Source organism: Caenorhabditis briggsae (genome assembly GCF_000004555.2).
Source record: "Caenorhabditis briggsae complete genome, chrIV, whole genome shotgun sequence".
Classification (NCBI taxonomy): Eukaryota; Metazoa; Nematoda; class Chromadorea; order Rhabditida; family Rhabditidae; genus Caenorhabditis; species Caenorhabditis briggsae.
This window is the reverse complement of record NC_013487.2, coordinates 728,547-742,584: the sequence shown is the minus strand read 5'-3', so window position 1 is coordinate 742,584 and position 14,038 is coordinate 728,547. Positions and strand designations below refer to the sequence as shown.

General features: G+C 34.1%; 3 protein-coding genes across 3 annotated transcripts in view; all 3 read right to left on the bottom strand.

Moving 5' to 3' along the window:
• Positions 1-1,150, bottom strand: part of CBG13676 — a gene marked incomplete at both ends in the record, with an annotated part of 1,236 nt that extends 86 nt beyond the window's left edge. The window contains one exon of the mRNA XM_002632408.1: positions 1-1,150. This exon is cut by the window's left edge and continues 86 nt beyond it. Coding sequence (XP_002632454.1) covers positions 1-1,150 — 1,150 coding nt within the window.
• The window catches only part of Cbr-sta-1, a gene marked incomplete at both ends in the record, with an annotated part of 16,110 nt that extends 13,964 nt beyond the window's left edge, over positions 1-2,146 (bottom strand). The window contains one exon of the mRNA XM_002632407.2: positions 1,838-2,146. Coding sequence (XP_002632453.2) covers positions 1,838-2,146 — 309 coding nt within the window. The remainder of the gene's footprint in view (positions 1-1,837) is intronic.
• A 10,405-nt stretch (positions 2,147-12,551) lies between these two features.
• CBG13674 lies at positions 12,552-12,773 on the bottom strand (the record flags this gene model as incomplete). Its single annotated transcript, XM_002632406.1, has 1 exon — positions 12,552-12,773. One exon carries the CDS (start codon positions 12,771-12,773, stop codon positions 12,552-12,554), a length of 222 nt encoding a protein of 73 aa, XP_002632452.1.
• Between the last annotated feature and the right edge of the window lie 1,265 nt (positions 12,774-14,038).

The following is a 14,038-nucleotide window of genomic DNA, read 5'->3' as shown; positions in this document are numbered from 1 at the left end:
TCAAGAATTTGTCCTCCAGAATTGCTACCATATCGGCATCACGCTCCGTGACCGATTTGTACTTCAGAAGGAAAGATCTCTTGAACTCCTTGACATCTCCTTTTCCGTCGAACTTCTCTGGTTCTGGCAGAGCTGACGCCCTCATAATTCTGCTTAGGCACTCCACTACCATTCGCGAACTGTCCCGTGACACTCGCGAACATCTCTCACTGTCGCGCTCACACTTTCTTCTTTCGCTGACTCGCACACTTCTTTCCGGAAAATCCCCCGCACTGCTCTTCATTTCCCAATTCTTCACCTTCACACGCCAGTCTTCACTTCGCTCATTTTTCAGGTCACCCTTCTTATAAAAAGACTCACCGGTCTTTCTTTCCTTCTTCTCATTGTGCCAATCCACCGACGAACCATTAGAACTTCTTGACGGCGATCTCCTTGCATGAACCTGAGTTTTCTCTTTATTTCCTGACAATGTTTCTCTCTTCTTACCTTCATCGTGTTCCAATTGGTTTCTCCATTTTTCCGACGTTTTCCTTTCCTTCAGCAGTGCCCTTTCCAGCTCCTCAATCGTTTCTTCTGCCTTCTCGGCGGCTCTCCACGTTTCTTCAAGCTTCTCGACCAACACCTCCTTTTCTCTGCTTGTTCGATCCAGCGTTTCCTCGAATTCTGCCTGCTCTCTCGTCCATTTTTTGTGCAACAATTTCAACTGGTTATGAAACACTTTTGATTCAGTATTTCTCGCGCTCGCTGTCAAATCATCCGGCAAGACCGCATCCCGCAAGTCTTCCAATTTTTCCAGCCCGTTTTCTCGCATTATGCGCATCACAACGCGCTCCCACTTTCCACTGCCCAGCTCGTTGTAGCGCTTTGTCAATTCGCTGACAAACTCTTTCATTGGCTTCACGATCACATCTTTCTGTCTCTCTGAACATTTGCTGTGCACGCCCAACTGCTCACGCACACTCTCCACGACTGTCTCACTGGTTCCGATGAAATCAGCGTAACCTTTGACAAGCTTCTTTCGCTCTCTCAGCGTTACCTGATTCTGCATCGCTTCTGTCCAGCTTTCCATCGTCGCCGTCCTCACTGCACTCTTCTCGGAATCCACCGACTTGTCCTTGTTGCTTCTTGACTTGCTCCCGATCGTCGTCATCTCCAAGCCTGAAAACAAATCTTTCCTTCAAAAGATATCGGGCTTTTGTTGAATCTCCTACGGATATCGCGTCTTTTCGACAGGCCTTCACCTGATCGAACTCTTCGCTAGGCCTTCACCTGCACGAATGTCCTCTTCGCAAATTTTACAAGAATTTCCTGCCGGTTCCTCCTTCTTATATCATCAATATTTTTCCAGTTGACAACTTTTTCATATCTCTTACAGGAAACGAGATAAATAGGGTCTAATTTTCGCATCATTAACTGCAGGAGCCATAAATTTAACTTTTATTAAACACTGTTTAACAATGTCCATATTTTCAAATGCGTTCATTTTTCAATTATTCGTTGGTCGTTGTGCGGAACAATAAAAGACTAACTTAACTTTCAACTTTGAGCGACCAATTTATCTCGTTGCTAACTACCGTCGTAAGAAAATGGAAATGGTATTGATAAAACAAAAATCAGCTCAAAGTTATCACTTTTGTGAAACTGAAACTTTTCGCATTTTTCAAGGAGCTTTGCAACTTTGACTAAATTTATCTAGTTGTCTGTAAGAGATCTCAAAAAGTGGTCAACTAAAAAATGGTGCTGATATTGTGATAAACGTTTTGTCAGTTAACAACTTTTTGATTTCTTTCACAAGAACGGAGATAAATTAACTCCAATTTTTGTAGAGCTTATTTACCTGCATCATTGAGGCAATATTTGCTCCATCATTCAACTTGCTGATAATCTCATTCCTTCTTTGTGCCAACATCTCGTACACCCCGGTAGCCTTCTTTTGCATTTCCGTCATTGCTTGTTTTGCTTGAAACGCTTGTTCCGGATGCTGAGCTCGCTCGAAATTTGTAATTGTGCATTGCAGTCTTTGCAGTTCGGCGAGATCGTTGACGAAACGTCCTTGAAGATCTTTGGAGTCTTCCCACATGTGATGACATGTCTTTGAAATGTCCGTCAGCGCCGTTTGCAGTTCTTGGCTTGAGGAGCCCATCATTTTTTGGGGATTTTGGGATTGGAGTGCTGCAACGGTACGGTATGAATTAGCAAAATTTTAAAATTGAGGAGTTTTTATAAGGATCTTGAAACAGAGAATGAATAGAGAAAAGAAAGTAGATCAATCTTCCGATAAAAAAACTTTAAAAAATTTAAAAAAAAATTATCGGAAAATATGTGACACTGATTTTTTAGCAAACAACTATGATCAATTTTTCTGATTTTTGAATTTCAAATTTTTCCTGTTTTTTTTTTACTTTTGTTATAGAAAGTTTTCTGATTTGTCTGGGAAAAAATCAGTTTTCAGAACCTAATGGAATTCCGATAAATTGATTTTTCAGCCACATGATATATAATTTTTCTTCGATTTTTGATGAATTTGATTATTGAAATTCTCCAGATTACGGCGAATGTTTCTTGAGTACGAAATGATGAATTTTGAGTTTAAAAAAACCAAAAATATATAATTTTGGAATTTTTGAAAAATCTAAAAAATGAGCATCCACGAATCGTCTTAAAATTGTGATCCATAATTTTCAGTTTCGGCGAGATGTCAAAAATACATCGCGAAGTTTACTGAATTTTTCATTGCTCACAAAAAATATAAGCATCATGAAACAGTAAAAATGTTTAAAACATTTCCTGAAATACATATAAGAGAAAAACTACAATTTTTTGAATTTTTTTTTTGTAAATTTTGGTATGGGGATTGTTACAATGAATTGTTGAAATTGTGATCCATAATTTTAAGTCTTGGCAGGAATTCTAAAAAAAATACCCATCATTTCTGATCAAATTGACAATTATAATCACTTTTAAAAATTCTTGGTGTCATGGAACAGTAAATTAAAAATTCAATTTTTTTTTGTAAAATTTTTCCTTAAAGGAGGCGAGACAGCAACAATTTCGGGAGACAGTTCGGGGGACGAAATCGCGCCGCGCTTATGTAGACCATCGGTCGTCAGGCGCCTTCGCGCCCCTGTAGCTCAGCCGGTAGCGGCGCTGTACCCCTGAGCTGCCTGTCATGAGTTAAACCCCTCATGGGGGTTCTCTATGCAAAATATCAGGAAAACTTTTTTTTTTGGTGTCTGGCCTCCTTTAAGAATAACAAAAAAAAGTTCTCACACCAAAAAAAAAAGAAATATGAGAGAGGAAGAATAACAATTTTTCTTTCTTTGGCTACGTCTTCATGAACTGCAAATGCCGAAAACAATTATTATTTTTTGTCTAGAACCATGAGCACAAAAATAAAGAAAAATCATAATACATAAATCTGAAAAAAAGCAAATTTCTAGTTTAGAATATTGCACTAAAATAAGCCAAAAAGAAGACGTGAGTGGAATGAAAAATTCTGGTTCTTATGGCAATTTGATATATTTGAAACATTGAAATATGAATTGTTTTGGAATTTTGGTTTTTTTTTAATATCAGGAATTATGATAAAGTATTATTTTCCTAAACTAAATTTTCTAAAATTTGCAGAAACGCATGTTGCAGTCAACAATACTGAATAAACTTGAAAATTTTAAATAAAAATTGTGAAACAGCAGATGAAAATTTTTAAAAACTTACAATCAGTTACACGGTTGCTTTTTTCTCGAAAACCTAGTTTTCTATATAAACGATTTTTGTTTTCTTGGTTTCTATATATGACTAGCTAGTATGTAGAGAAAATAATCAAAAAAAATGAACAGCCGATATTGATAAGAAAAAAAGAAACCAAAAAACATAATGGTCCTATCTTCATAAATAAGGAAAAAGAAGCCTGGAAAAATGGGATTCCGGCCCAATTCCTGAACTGACTCACTTGTATAGTCTCACTTATTACAGTAATCATGAAATAGTTTAAAAAAATGGAAACAGTTTTTCTCAACTTTACCCCTAATTATCTCATTTCCTCTGAAAGGTGTCAAAAAGTTGTCAACTGATAAAATGTGTGAATTTTTATCAGCAACATGATATCTCGTGCGAGTAATGAGATACTTTAGGTTTGATGATAAAAACGAGCTTACATCAGTAGTGAGTCTATCGCTTCAAACTTATAACAAGAACCTGAAGCTGTATTTTTTTTTCCCAAAAACGGGTTTCTTCGGTGGATTTGAACTCAATTATCTCGATTCCTATAAAAGATATTTAAAAGTTGTCAACTGATAAAATGTGGGAAATTTTATCAGTAGCATTTTATCAGTTGACAATTTTTGGATATCTTTTACAGAAAATTAAATTTTTTGAGTTTGCTCTCAATTATCTCATTTTCTGTAAGAGATATCAAACAGTTGTTGATTGATAAATTATGTGAAATGTTATCAGCTACATTTTATCAATTAATCATTTCTTGACAAATTTTGCAGGAAATCCGACAATTAGGGTTTAAGTTCCGTAACTTGTTCCGTAAACTTCTTTTGAATTTTGAAAAAATAATTACAGTTTCAGAATTGTCAGAGGGTAAATATTGTTTTTAAAAATACTGTAACTTTATCCAAAAAATGAAACCGTAAATTGTTGAAAATTGATTTCCGCACATTTCTGTGAGGTTACTGTACGAGTATCAAAAAAGTTGTCAACTGATAGAATGTGTGAAATTTTATCAGAATTTTTTTATCAGTTGACCATTTTTTGATATCTTTCACTGAAAAATAGATAAATTAGGTTTATTAAAAAAACAGTATGTCGAGTAGTTAGTGTATGGCTTCCAACAGATAATAAGAATCTGAAGCCGTAAATGTTTTTCTCGAAACAGTTCTCCTAAATTTGATTTCACTTATCTCGGTTTCTGTGAAAGATATCGAAAAACTGTCAACTGATGAAATGTGTGAAATTTAATCAGCTACATTTTATTAGTCAACAATTTTTTATATCTCTTACAGAAATTGGGATTTTTGGGTTTAAAGTACCGCAACTTGACCTTCTTTTGAATTTTGAGAAAATAATCAAAGTTTCAGAACTATCAGATTTTCAATGTTTAACTCACATAACAATTCCATTCCGATGTATTTTTAACTTCAAAAATAACATCAACTTTTCACAGACCCAGAAAAACATCGGGGGACCTCAATTATTTCGTTTTCTGTGAAAGATACGAAAAAGTTGGGAACTGATGAACGTGCGAAATTTTATCAGCAAAATTTTATCAGTTTACCTTATTTTTTGATATCTATTACAGGAAACGAGATGGTTGGGATTACAGTGTCATAATTTGACTATGTTTTTGAACTTTGAGAAAATAATTAAAGTTTCAGAACCTTGAAACCGTAAATTGTTGAAAATTGATTCTGTACATTTCTGTGAGGTACTGTGAGAGATATCAAAAAGTGGTCAACTGATAAAATGTGTGGAATTTTATCGGCTGCATTTTATTAGTTGATCATTTTTTGATATCTTTCACAGAAATTGAGATAATTTGAACGGATGTTGCATCGGGGGTCACCATATGGCTCCCAACTGATATTAAGAATCTGAAGCAGTATTTTTTTTTCAAAAACTGTTATTTTATAGTTGGAATTTGATCTCAATTATCTTTTTCTCTGTGAGAGGTATCTAAAAATTGTCAATTGATAAAATGTGTGAAATTTTATCAGCTTTATTTTATCAGTTAACAACTTTTGGATATCTCTTACAGGAAATGAGATAACGATGCTTAAAGCTCAGTCACTTGACTCTTTTTTCGAGTTTTGAGAAAATAATTAAAGTTTCAGAGTTGTCAGATTTTAGAACAAACAGTATTCTGATTAGTCGGTTTCACTAGTAATGCTGTTCAATTTGACCTACAAATGAAATCGTAAATTGTTAAAAATTGATGTTTGTACATTTCTGTAAGATTATCTCAATTGCTGTAAAAGATATCAAAAAGTTGTCAACTAATAAAAAATGTAAAATTTTATCAGCTACATTTTATCAGTTGACCATTTTTTGATATCTCTTACAGGAACCGAGATAATTAAGGTTGAATAACAGCTACTGCTCTATAGGGAGTAAATCGGCTCATTTTAAGCTTCACAAAAAAATTTCTGATCTGATTTACAGAATAGTCAAATTTTCCACCTCATTCACATGTCCTTCCCCTCAAAGTATCCAATTTTCGTAGAAAAAAGAGAACAAGAAAAAAAATAACACCTATCTCCCCTAAAAAATTTTCAAAAGACCACCTGACATAATATGTACCGGGGGGCACTCGGGGTGTTCGCCGAAAATGTGGGTATTCTATGAAAATAGGCTCTCTTCTAGACCAAAAACAAGATGACGTCCGTCCCTCGACTGTGTGAGAAGTCAGAGTAATGAGACTTCGCAAAAAAGAGTCAGTGAGAGAGAAAAAAAAACAAGTGACAAGGAGCAAAAAAGGAAAACAAGAGTGTCTAGAAGTGTCAGAACATGCTTGAAAGGGAAGGGGGCAGGAAAAAACAATTTTTTGGTTCAAATAAGTCCCTCGAGGAGTTGAACTTGTGGACCCACAGTTGGAGGCGCCGCGTTGCTACCAGCTGAGCTACGGTGGCTGATTAACTTAGACTAGTTTAGGCTAGCTTAAGCTAGATAGAACAAACTTAAGCTAGCTTGGACCTAACTAAGGCCCCACATTGCTACCATCTGAATTAGAGTGGCTGGTTAGTTCAGGCTAGCTTGAAGTTAGACACGTTTAAACTAGCTAAAACTAACTCTAGCCGGCTTAAATCTAGCTTAGGCCGGCTTAACATACAGTACCGGTCAATAAGATATACAAAAACATATTTTTGAGTTGATTTTCGGCCGTACCATTTTTTGAGTATTTTGGCCTGAATATTCTCACCACGAATTAATGCTGCAAAATGTTCAGAAGTTTTCAGAAACTTTGAAACCGAAAAAATTCTATAAATCGATAAAACTTCAGAAGGATCAAAAATTTTTGAAAATCTTCAAAAATAGGTCAAATTTTGGAACTTTTGTAATCTTGATATTCACTTTTTGTGGAATTTCAAAGTATATAAAGAATTGGAAGTTTTCGTAATGATTGGAATTTCGAAATGTTATGTTAAATTTTGAAATTTTAGAACATTAATAAATTTTGAACATGTTAAAAGTTTTTAGACATTTTTTGAGTTATTTTATTTATTTACTTTTTTTTTGAGGAGTTTCGAAACTTTGAAATTTTTCCTGATTCAAGATTTTCATACATTTTTGTGGCGAATATTTTCAAAACATTATTTGAACCCGAGCTTCGAAACTTTTTTGGGAACCTGTCAATTTTGAATTTTTCAGAAATTTCGGTGGTCATTTTTGTGGAATTTCCAAGTTTCTAGAGAATTAAAGAATCTTATAAATTTTCAAAACTTTTCTATTTTTAAGGAATTTCGAAATCTTTAACATGTTTCCCGATTCACATTTTTCAAATCTTCTTTATATATCAAGCGCTAGAGGCGTATGTTGGTCCCAAGGTTGTCCAATCAGGGCAGCGGCTTTTTTCGGTTGGACACTTCTGAAATAGGTAGGTCTCGGCTGGCTGAATGTGAGCTTATTTTCAAAAGAACATACTGATTGGTCCACGGTAACATACCCACGGCCTAGATCACGGCCGGCCGCGGCCCTGTTTCCGACAGCCTTGGTTGGTCTGCGTGTCACGCTGTCCGGTTTTGAAAAACTTGAAAAATAAGTATAGATTTATGTGACCCATTGAATCAAACTAGATCAAACCAATCAGCTGATTGAAGCGCCACGATGACGAAAAAATCTAGGTCATAACCCCACCAGGAAGCTGAAAATCTTCGTCTGAAGATACTGCCCGATTTGGGCGTTTTGGGCCCACCTGTAAGCTGATTCTCTAAAACCCCAAAGAAAAACCTTTTTTTTTCAAAAAAAAATACGAAAGGACCAAAACTTCAGTTTTTTCAGAAAATTTGGAATTTTTTGGAATTTCGTCAAATTTTCAAAAGTTTGAAATGTTTCATATTTTTTTTCTGATTCAAGTTTTTCAGATATTTTTCGGGGAAATATTTCAAAAACAATGAAAAAAAGTTGTTGTTCTTCTACGTTCAAAAAATCAAATTTTGGCAAATTCTGGAAATTTGTAAAACTTTCAGGAATTCAAAAACCAGAAAATTTTTGAAATTTCTTTTTTTTTCTCTTTTACTAATTCAAGTTTTTCAGATATTTTTTTTCAAAAACATAAAAACTAATAATATACAAAAATAGTATAAGTTTTTTTCAGAAACTTATGAAATTCCAATTTCACAATTAGTCAGGAAAAAAATTTCAACATTTCCAGTCTTATTTTTTTTCAGCTCCTCCTTAAATTCACTGAAAAAAAGAAGAAAAAAGGAAACAAGAAAAATGTGAAAAGCAGGGAAAAAAATATTTCTATTTTTCTGTTTTTGCCTATTTTCGTCAAAATAAGAAAAAAAAGAAGGAGAAGGAGAGTGAAAAGAAGGAAAAAGAGAAAGAAGGAGTAAATTGGAAAAACTAATGAGGAGCAGAAAAAGAAGGAGTATATGAAGTTTTGATAAAGTAGAGAAAGTAAAAAAAAAAGTAGTAGAAAAAAAGAAACAGCGCGAAAAAGAGACCACTTGGAAATGAATATAAGAGCACTGTGAGCTGCTGGAGGGAGAAATAGTGTGTAGGGAAGAGAGACGCAGACAGCTAGATTGTGAGTTTACAACACACCGCAGTCTCCGGTGTGTTTGTGTGCTAAGAAAGAGAGAGAGAGAGAGAGAGAGAGAGAGAGAGAGAGAAAAGAGACGCAGACAACTTCTCCTCGCTCTCGCTTTATCAGCTGATATGGGGATATAATCAGCTCACATGAGATTAGTTATTATGTTATGTTAAAAGCATTTGATATAAGAAAAAATATGTGTGATCAGTGAAAAGGGAAAATATAAGAAGCTTATTAAGAAAATCCAGGAAGTAAAAACTGGGAAAAAATGAGGGATTCTTTTTAGAAGTATTATAAACAAATAAGGGAGGATTCGAGGGATTTGGAGTTTTTACGACTTTTGAAAAATACAAAGGTTTGAAATTTTTAGAAAGATCTACAGTACTGGTTAGTAAGATCTACGAAAACGTGTTTTCCAGTTGATTCTCGCCCATTTTCAGGAGTCTGGAGCCCGGCTATAAAGTTTTCGTGCACTTAGAAATATTCATAATCTCAAAATTCAAATTTTCAGCTTCTTTTCTAGCCAAGAACCATCTATCTAGCTCGAAAACTAACAAAGTTATGATAGTTTTGAAAAATGGAAAAAAAATTGGACAATCAATTTTTTGAACTATCATAACTTTGTTAGTTTTTGAGCGATTTCAATCATTTTTGGCTAGAAATAAAGCTTAAAATTTGAATTTTCAGAATATTTTTATTTTGTGCAAGTATTTGTTTTTCTAGTGTCAAAACTCAGAGAAAAATGTCAGACACCCCTTTTTCGACCGTTTTTGCAGAGAAAACGTGTTTAAGGATTTTAAAACATGTGGTTGAAAAAATAAAAGATTTGGTTTTTTATGAAAATTCTGACAGTCCACCAGAAATCGTACTGATCGGTTATTCGCGATTTTATTGGGTATTTGAAACGATTTTTTTTGAAATTTTGGATTTTGGGAATTTCTAGAAATTCCAGGAAAAATTAAATTTAATTAATGGTTTTTGTTATTATGGATTTTGGAAGTTTTAGGAAATTTTAGAAATTCGAAATTTCAAAACAAATATTTTGAAACTTGTTCAGAAATTTAATGATTTTTGAATTTATGAATTCCCATCTTCTTCAGCAACGAATTCTAAATTTTTGAGAAAAATAGTTTTATTGATTTTTTTCAAATTTTGAAAAACATCCGAAACTCTGAAAGTTTGAAAAATTTGAAATTTTCAGAGAACCTTCAGCTTCGTAAGTTTTTGAAAATCTAGGCCAAAACTAGTGAAAATCAAATTAAAATTAAATGGTTGTTATCAGGGATTTGAAACAGAAATTTTGGAAAATTCGGTTTTTCAAATTTTGGAAATTTCGGAAAATTCTAGAAATTCCTCAATGTTGCTAATGTAGAAACCATTCTTTTCGAAATTTATTCAGAAAATTTTTTGAAAATGTTCCGAAACTCTAAAAATACGAAATATTTGGAAAATCTGAAAATCAATTTTATAAATTTTTTTGAAATCAACCTGTTTCATAATTTGGACATAACTATTTTTTCTTCAAAACTTTGATGAAAACTAAATTTTCGAAAAACAGGAAAAAAAGTGTTTTGTTGATCCCAATTATTTTTGCAAGAAACAAAAAAAAAGTTGAGTAAAACACTCCGGAGCAGAGAAAAGAGAAAGCAGAAAATGAGCAGCAAAAAGGGATCAAACTTCATAATTCTATGAATAGGGAAATAAGCGAGATCGGAGCAAAAAAAAAGGAAAAAGTGATGAATAATTCATATTAATTGGAATTTTCGAATTTCAGATGGTTATTGATCATTTTCAGCATTCTGATATGATTTTAATTTTTTTTAAAAGTCAGCTTTTTTTCAAAAAGGAAAAAATTACATTTCTAAAATAATGTTTCAAACTGAACATGAAATGTCAGCTTTTTTTTCTGGAATGTCGAAGTTTCATGAGAATCTTTCCAATTTTTTTTTCAGAATTTGATTTCAAAATGTTTAATTTTAGTCTCAAACTATAATTTGAATTGAGATAACTTCTGAAGCAGGGTTTTTGCTTCAATCTTCAGATTTTTTTTTGATAACGAGGGTCCAATTTCAAAATCTCTGAATGGCAACTATACAAAATATGTGAAACCGCAAAATTTTTGAAAAAAAATATACGGTTCCACTATTCCAATTAGAAATCATTCTCGCAACGGGCCGGGCCGGGCCTTGCTTTTTTTCAGAATTTTTTTTCAAATTTGGAGAACCCGGGCCCGCCGGGCCGGGCCCTGATTTTGCAAGCCTGTTAGAAATATGTATTTGACTATTTAGCAATAATTGTTGATTCCTTGAAACCTTCTCAAAAATAGCTACAACTATTTGAAATATGGCATCTTTTAAAAATTAAAACAAATCATAGTTGCAATTGGGCCGGCCGGGGCAGGTGGCCGGCTGATAACTTGTCCCTAGAACGAGATATTCAAACAGTTCTGGAACCAAGTGATAGATCTCGACAGAGCCCATCACGCCTATATCATTTAGGCCTGTTTCTATTCTGGTAACATGCCGCAACCTGGGCTTGAATGACAATTTTCGATCAATATGACAAAAAACAGGTTTTTTGTTATTCAAACACATTTTTCGACATGTTATCGGACTGGAATTAGGATCAAATGATATAGACGCGGTGGGCCCTGTCGAGATCTATCACTTGGTACCAAATCCGTCTGAAAATCTCGTTCTAGGGACAAGTTATCAACCGGCCCGCTTGAAACTATTTGAAGGTGGGGGGACAGGAGATTTTACGGGGGATTTTTGGGGCCAGAGTATGCATTCTACCGTAACGGTGTACAACGCTTAATGTCACTCTGCGTACAGCTGTCGTCCTCGCCTTTATGTATGCAATCGGGAGTGCGCTTTCTCTTCGCCCGCGTGGCTCAGTCGGTAGCGGCGCCGCACCCTTAATCATCGCCCTCACAAGTTCAACTCCTCGAGGGGCATCTTTGAACGGAATTTCGAGAACATTTTTTTTCATGTCCCCCCACCTTTAATAAGTTAAAATACAAACAGAAAAACGCGCGATCAAATCATTAATACAAAAAAAAAAGATTATCGAAATCAGTTTCATGAATCTGAAAAAAAAACTTTCTAGGAACTTTTAATTTTTGTTTCTAGCAAACAGAATTGACTATTTCAAAATATCATTATTTTATATTTACCGGAAGTTTCCTGTTTATCTTAAAAACTTCCTGAAATAGCAAATTATTTTTAGAATTTTTCACTATTTCCCAAATTTCTTATTTTCATGGAGTTTTTTTAAACTTTTCCGGAATTTTCAAAATTTTTGGAATTACTTAAAAATTGAAAGATGTTGTTTTTTAGATTTTCAATGTTTCACTATTGGTCTATTTTTGGAAGATCCTATTCATCCTCAATTTTGGGTATTTTTGCAAATTAAATTTTTTTCGAAAATTAAACAATTTTAAAAAAGGACCTAGAGCATAATCCAGACATTTTCCATATTCTGAACTTTTCAGAAAAAATTTATTTCAGTCTGTCTTCCCCTTTTTTCCCTTCGTTCTTTCTTTTTTGTTATTGTCGAGGTCCTAATTTGTTATCCTGTCTGTTTCGGTGCTCATGTGAGCAGAAAGAAAGAAAGAGAGAGAGAGAGAGAGAGAGAGAGAGAGAGAGAGAGAGAGAGAGGCAGAGAAAACGACACAGCTTCTGAAAAAACAGCTCCTCGACGAACAGCTGAAAAGGAAAAAGCAGAGTAAAGAAGGAATGTGCTACGCAAAAATCTGAAAATTTGTTGTTTTCGTTGACGGAAAAGAAATTCAGGGAATTCTGTGGGGGTCTTTTGAGGTTTTAAAGATGGGGGGACAGGAGATTTTTCGGAGGTTATTTGGAGTTAGAGTACGCATTCTATCGTGACGGTGTACAACGCTTAATGTCACTCTGCGTACAGCTGCCGTCCTCGCCTTTATGTATGCAATCGGGAGTGCGCTTTCTCTTTGCCCGCGTGGCTCAGTCGGTGGCGGCGCCGCACCCTCAATCATCGCTCCCACAAGTTCAACTCCTCGCGGGGCACATTTAAACGGAATTTCGAGAACATTCTTTTTTTCATGTCGTACCACCTTTAAAGGAGTTTTTTGGGGTTTTCTGTTTTGAAATGAAATGTTTTGAAGGAGAAAATTTGGTCAACTTTTTATGAAATGAAAAATTGGCCAATTCGATTAAAATTGAAAAATCGGGAATTACAAAAATGGAAATTTTAAACAATCGAATTTTTCGTTATAATTGTCTTACCAAAAAAACATGTATTTTTTATTTTATTTTTTTGTGTTTCAATGAACTGACAGATTGGGGAAATTGAGAAACTATTTTGATCATCATACAACATCAAACAACATATAACAGCAATTTGCAAAAGTTAACATTTTTAGATTTTATTTTATTCGTTATATGTTGAGTGAATACTTGTTGAGTGAAATGAACTTTGAAAAATAGATACTCAGAATATAGCAATTATGAAACCGAGGAGTTTTTTAAAATAATTTTTTTTTTAATAAGAACTTTTTCTGTTTCGATGAACTGAAAAGTAGAAGGAATTGAGAGAGAATATTGATCAAGATGTATTTAGGTCATGACCTAGATTTTTTAGGTCGTGACCTAAAAAAATCTAGGTCACGAGCTAAAAAATCTAGTTCATGACCTAAAAAATCTAGGTCATGACCTAAAAAATCTTAAAAATCTAGGTCATGACCTGAAAAATCTAGGTCATGACCTAAAAAATCTAGGTCATGACCTAAAAAATCTAGGTCATGACCTAAAAAATCTAGGTCATGACCTAAAAAATCTAGGTCATGACCTAAAAAATCTAGTTCTTGACCTAAAAAATCTAGGTCGTGACCTAAAAAATCTAGGTCATGACCTAAAAAAAGCTAAAAAATCTAGGTCATGACCTGAAAAATCTAGGTCATGACCTAAAAAATCTAGGTCATGACCTAAAAAATCTAGGTCATGACCTAAAAAATCTAGGTCATGACCTAAAAAATCTAGGTCATGACCTAAAAAATCTAGTTCTTGACCTAAAAAATCTAGGTCGTGACCTAAAAAATCTAGGTCATGACCTAAAAAAAGCTAAAAAATCTAGGTCATGACCTGAAAAATCTAGGTCATGACCTAAAAAATCTAGGTCATGACCTAAAAAATCTAGGTCATGACCTAAAAATCTAGGTCGTGACCTAAAAAAATCTAGGTCACGAGCTAAAAAATCTAGTTCATGACCTAAAAAATCTAGGTCATGACCTAAAAAATCTTA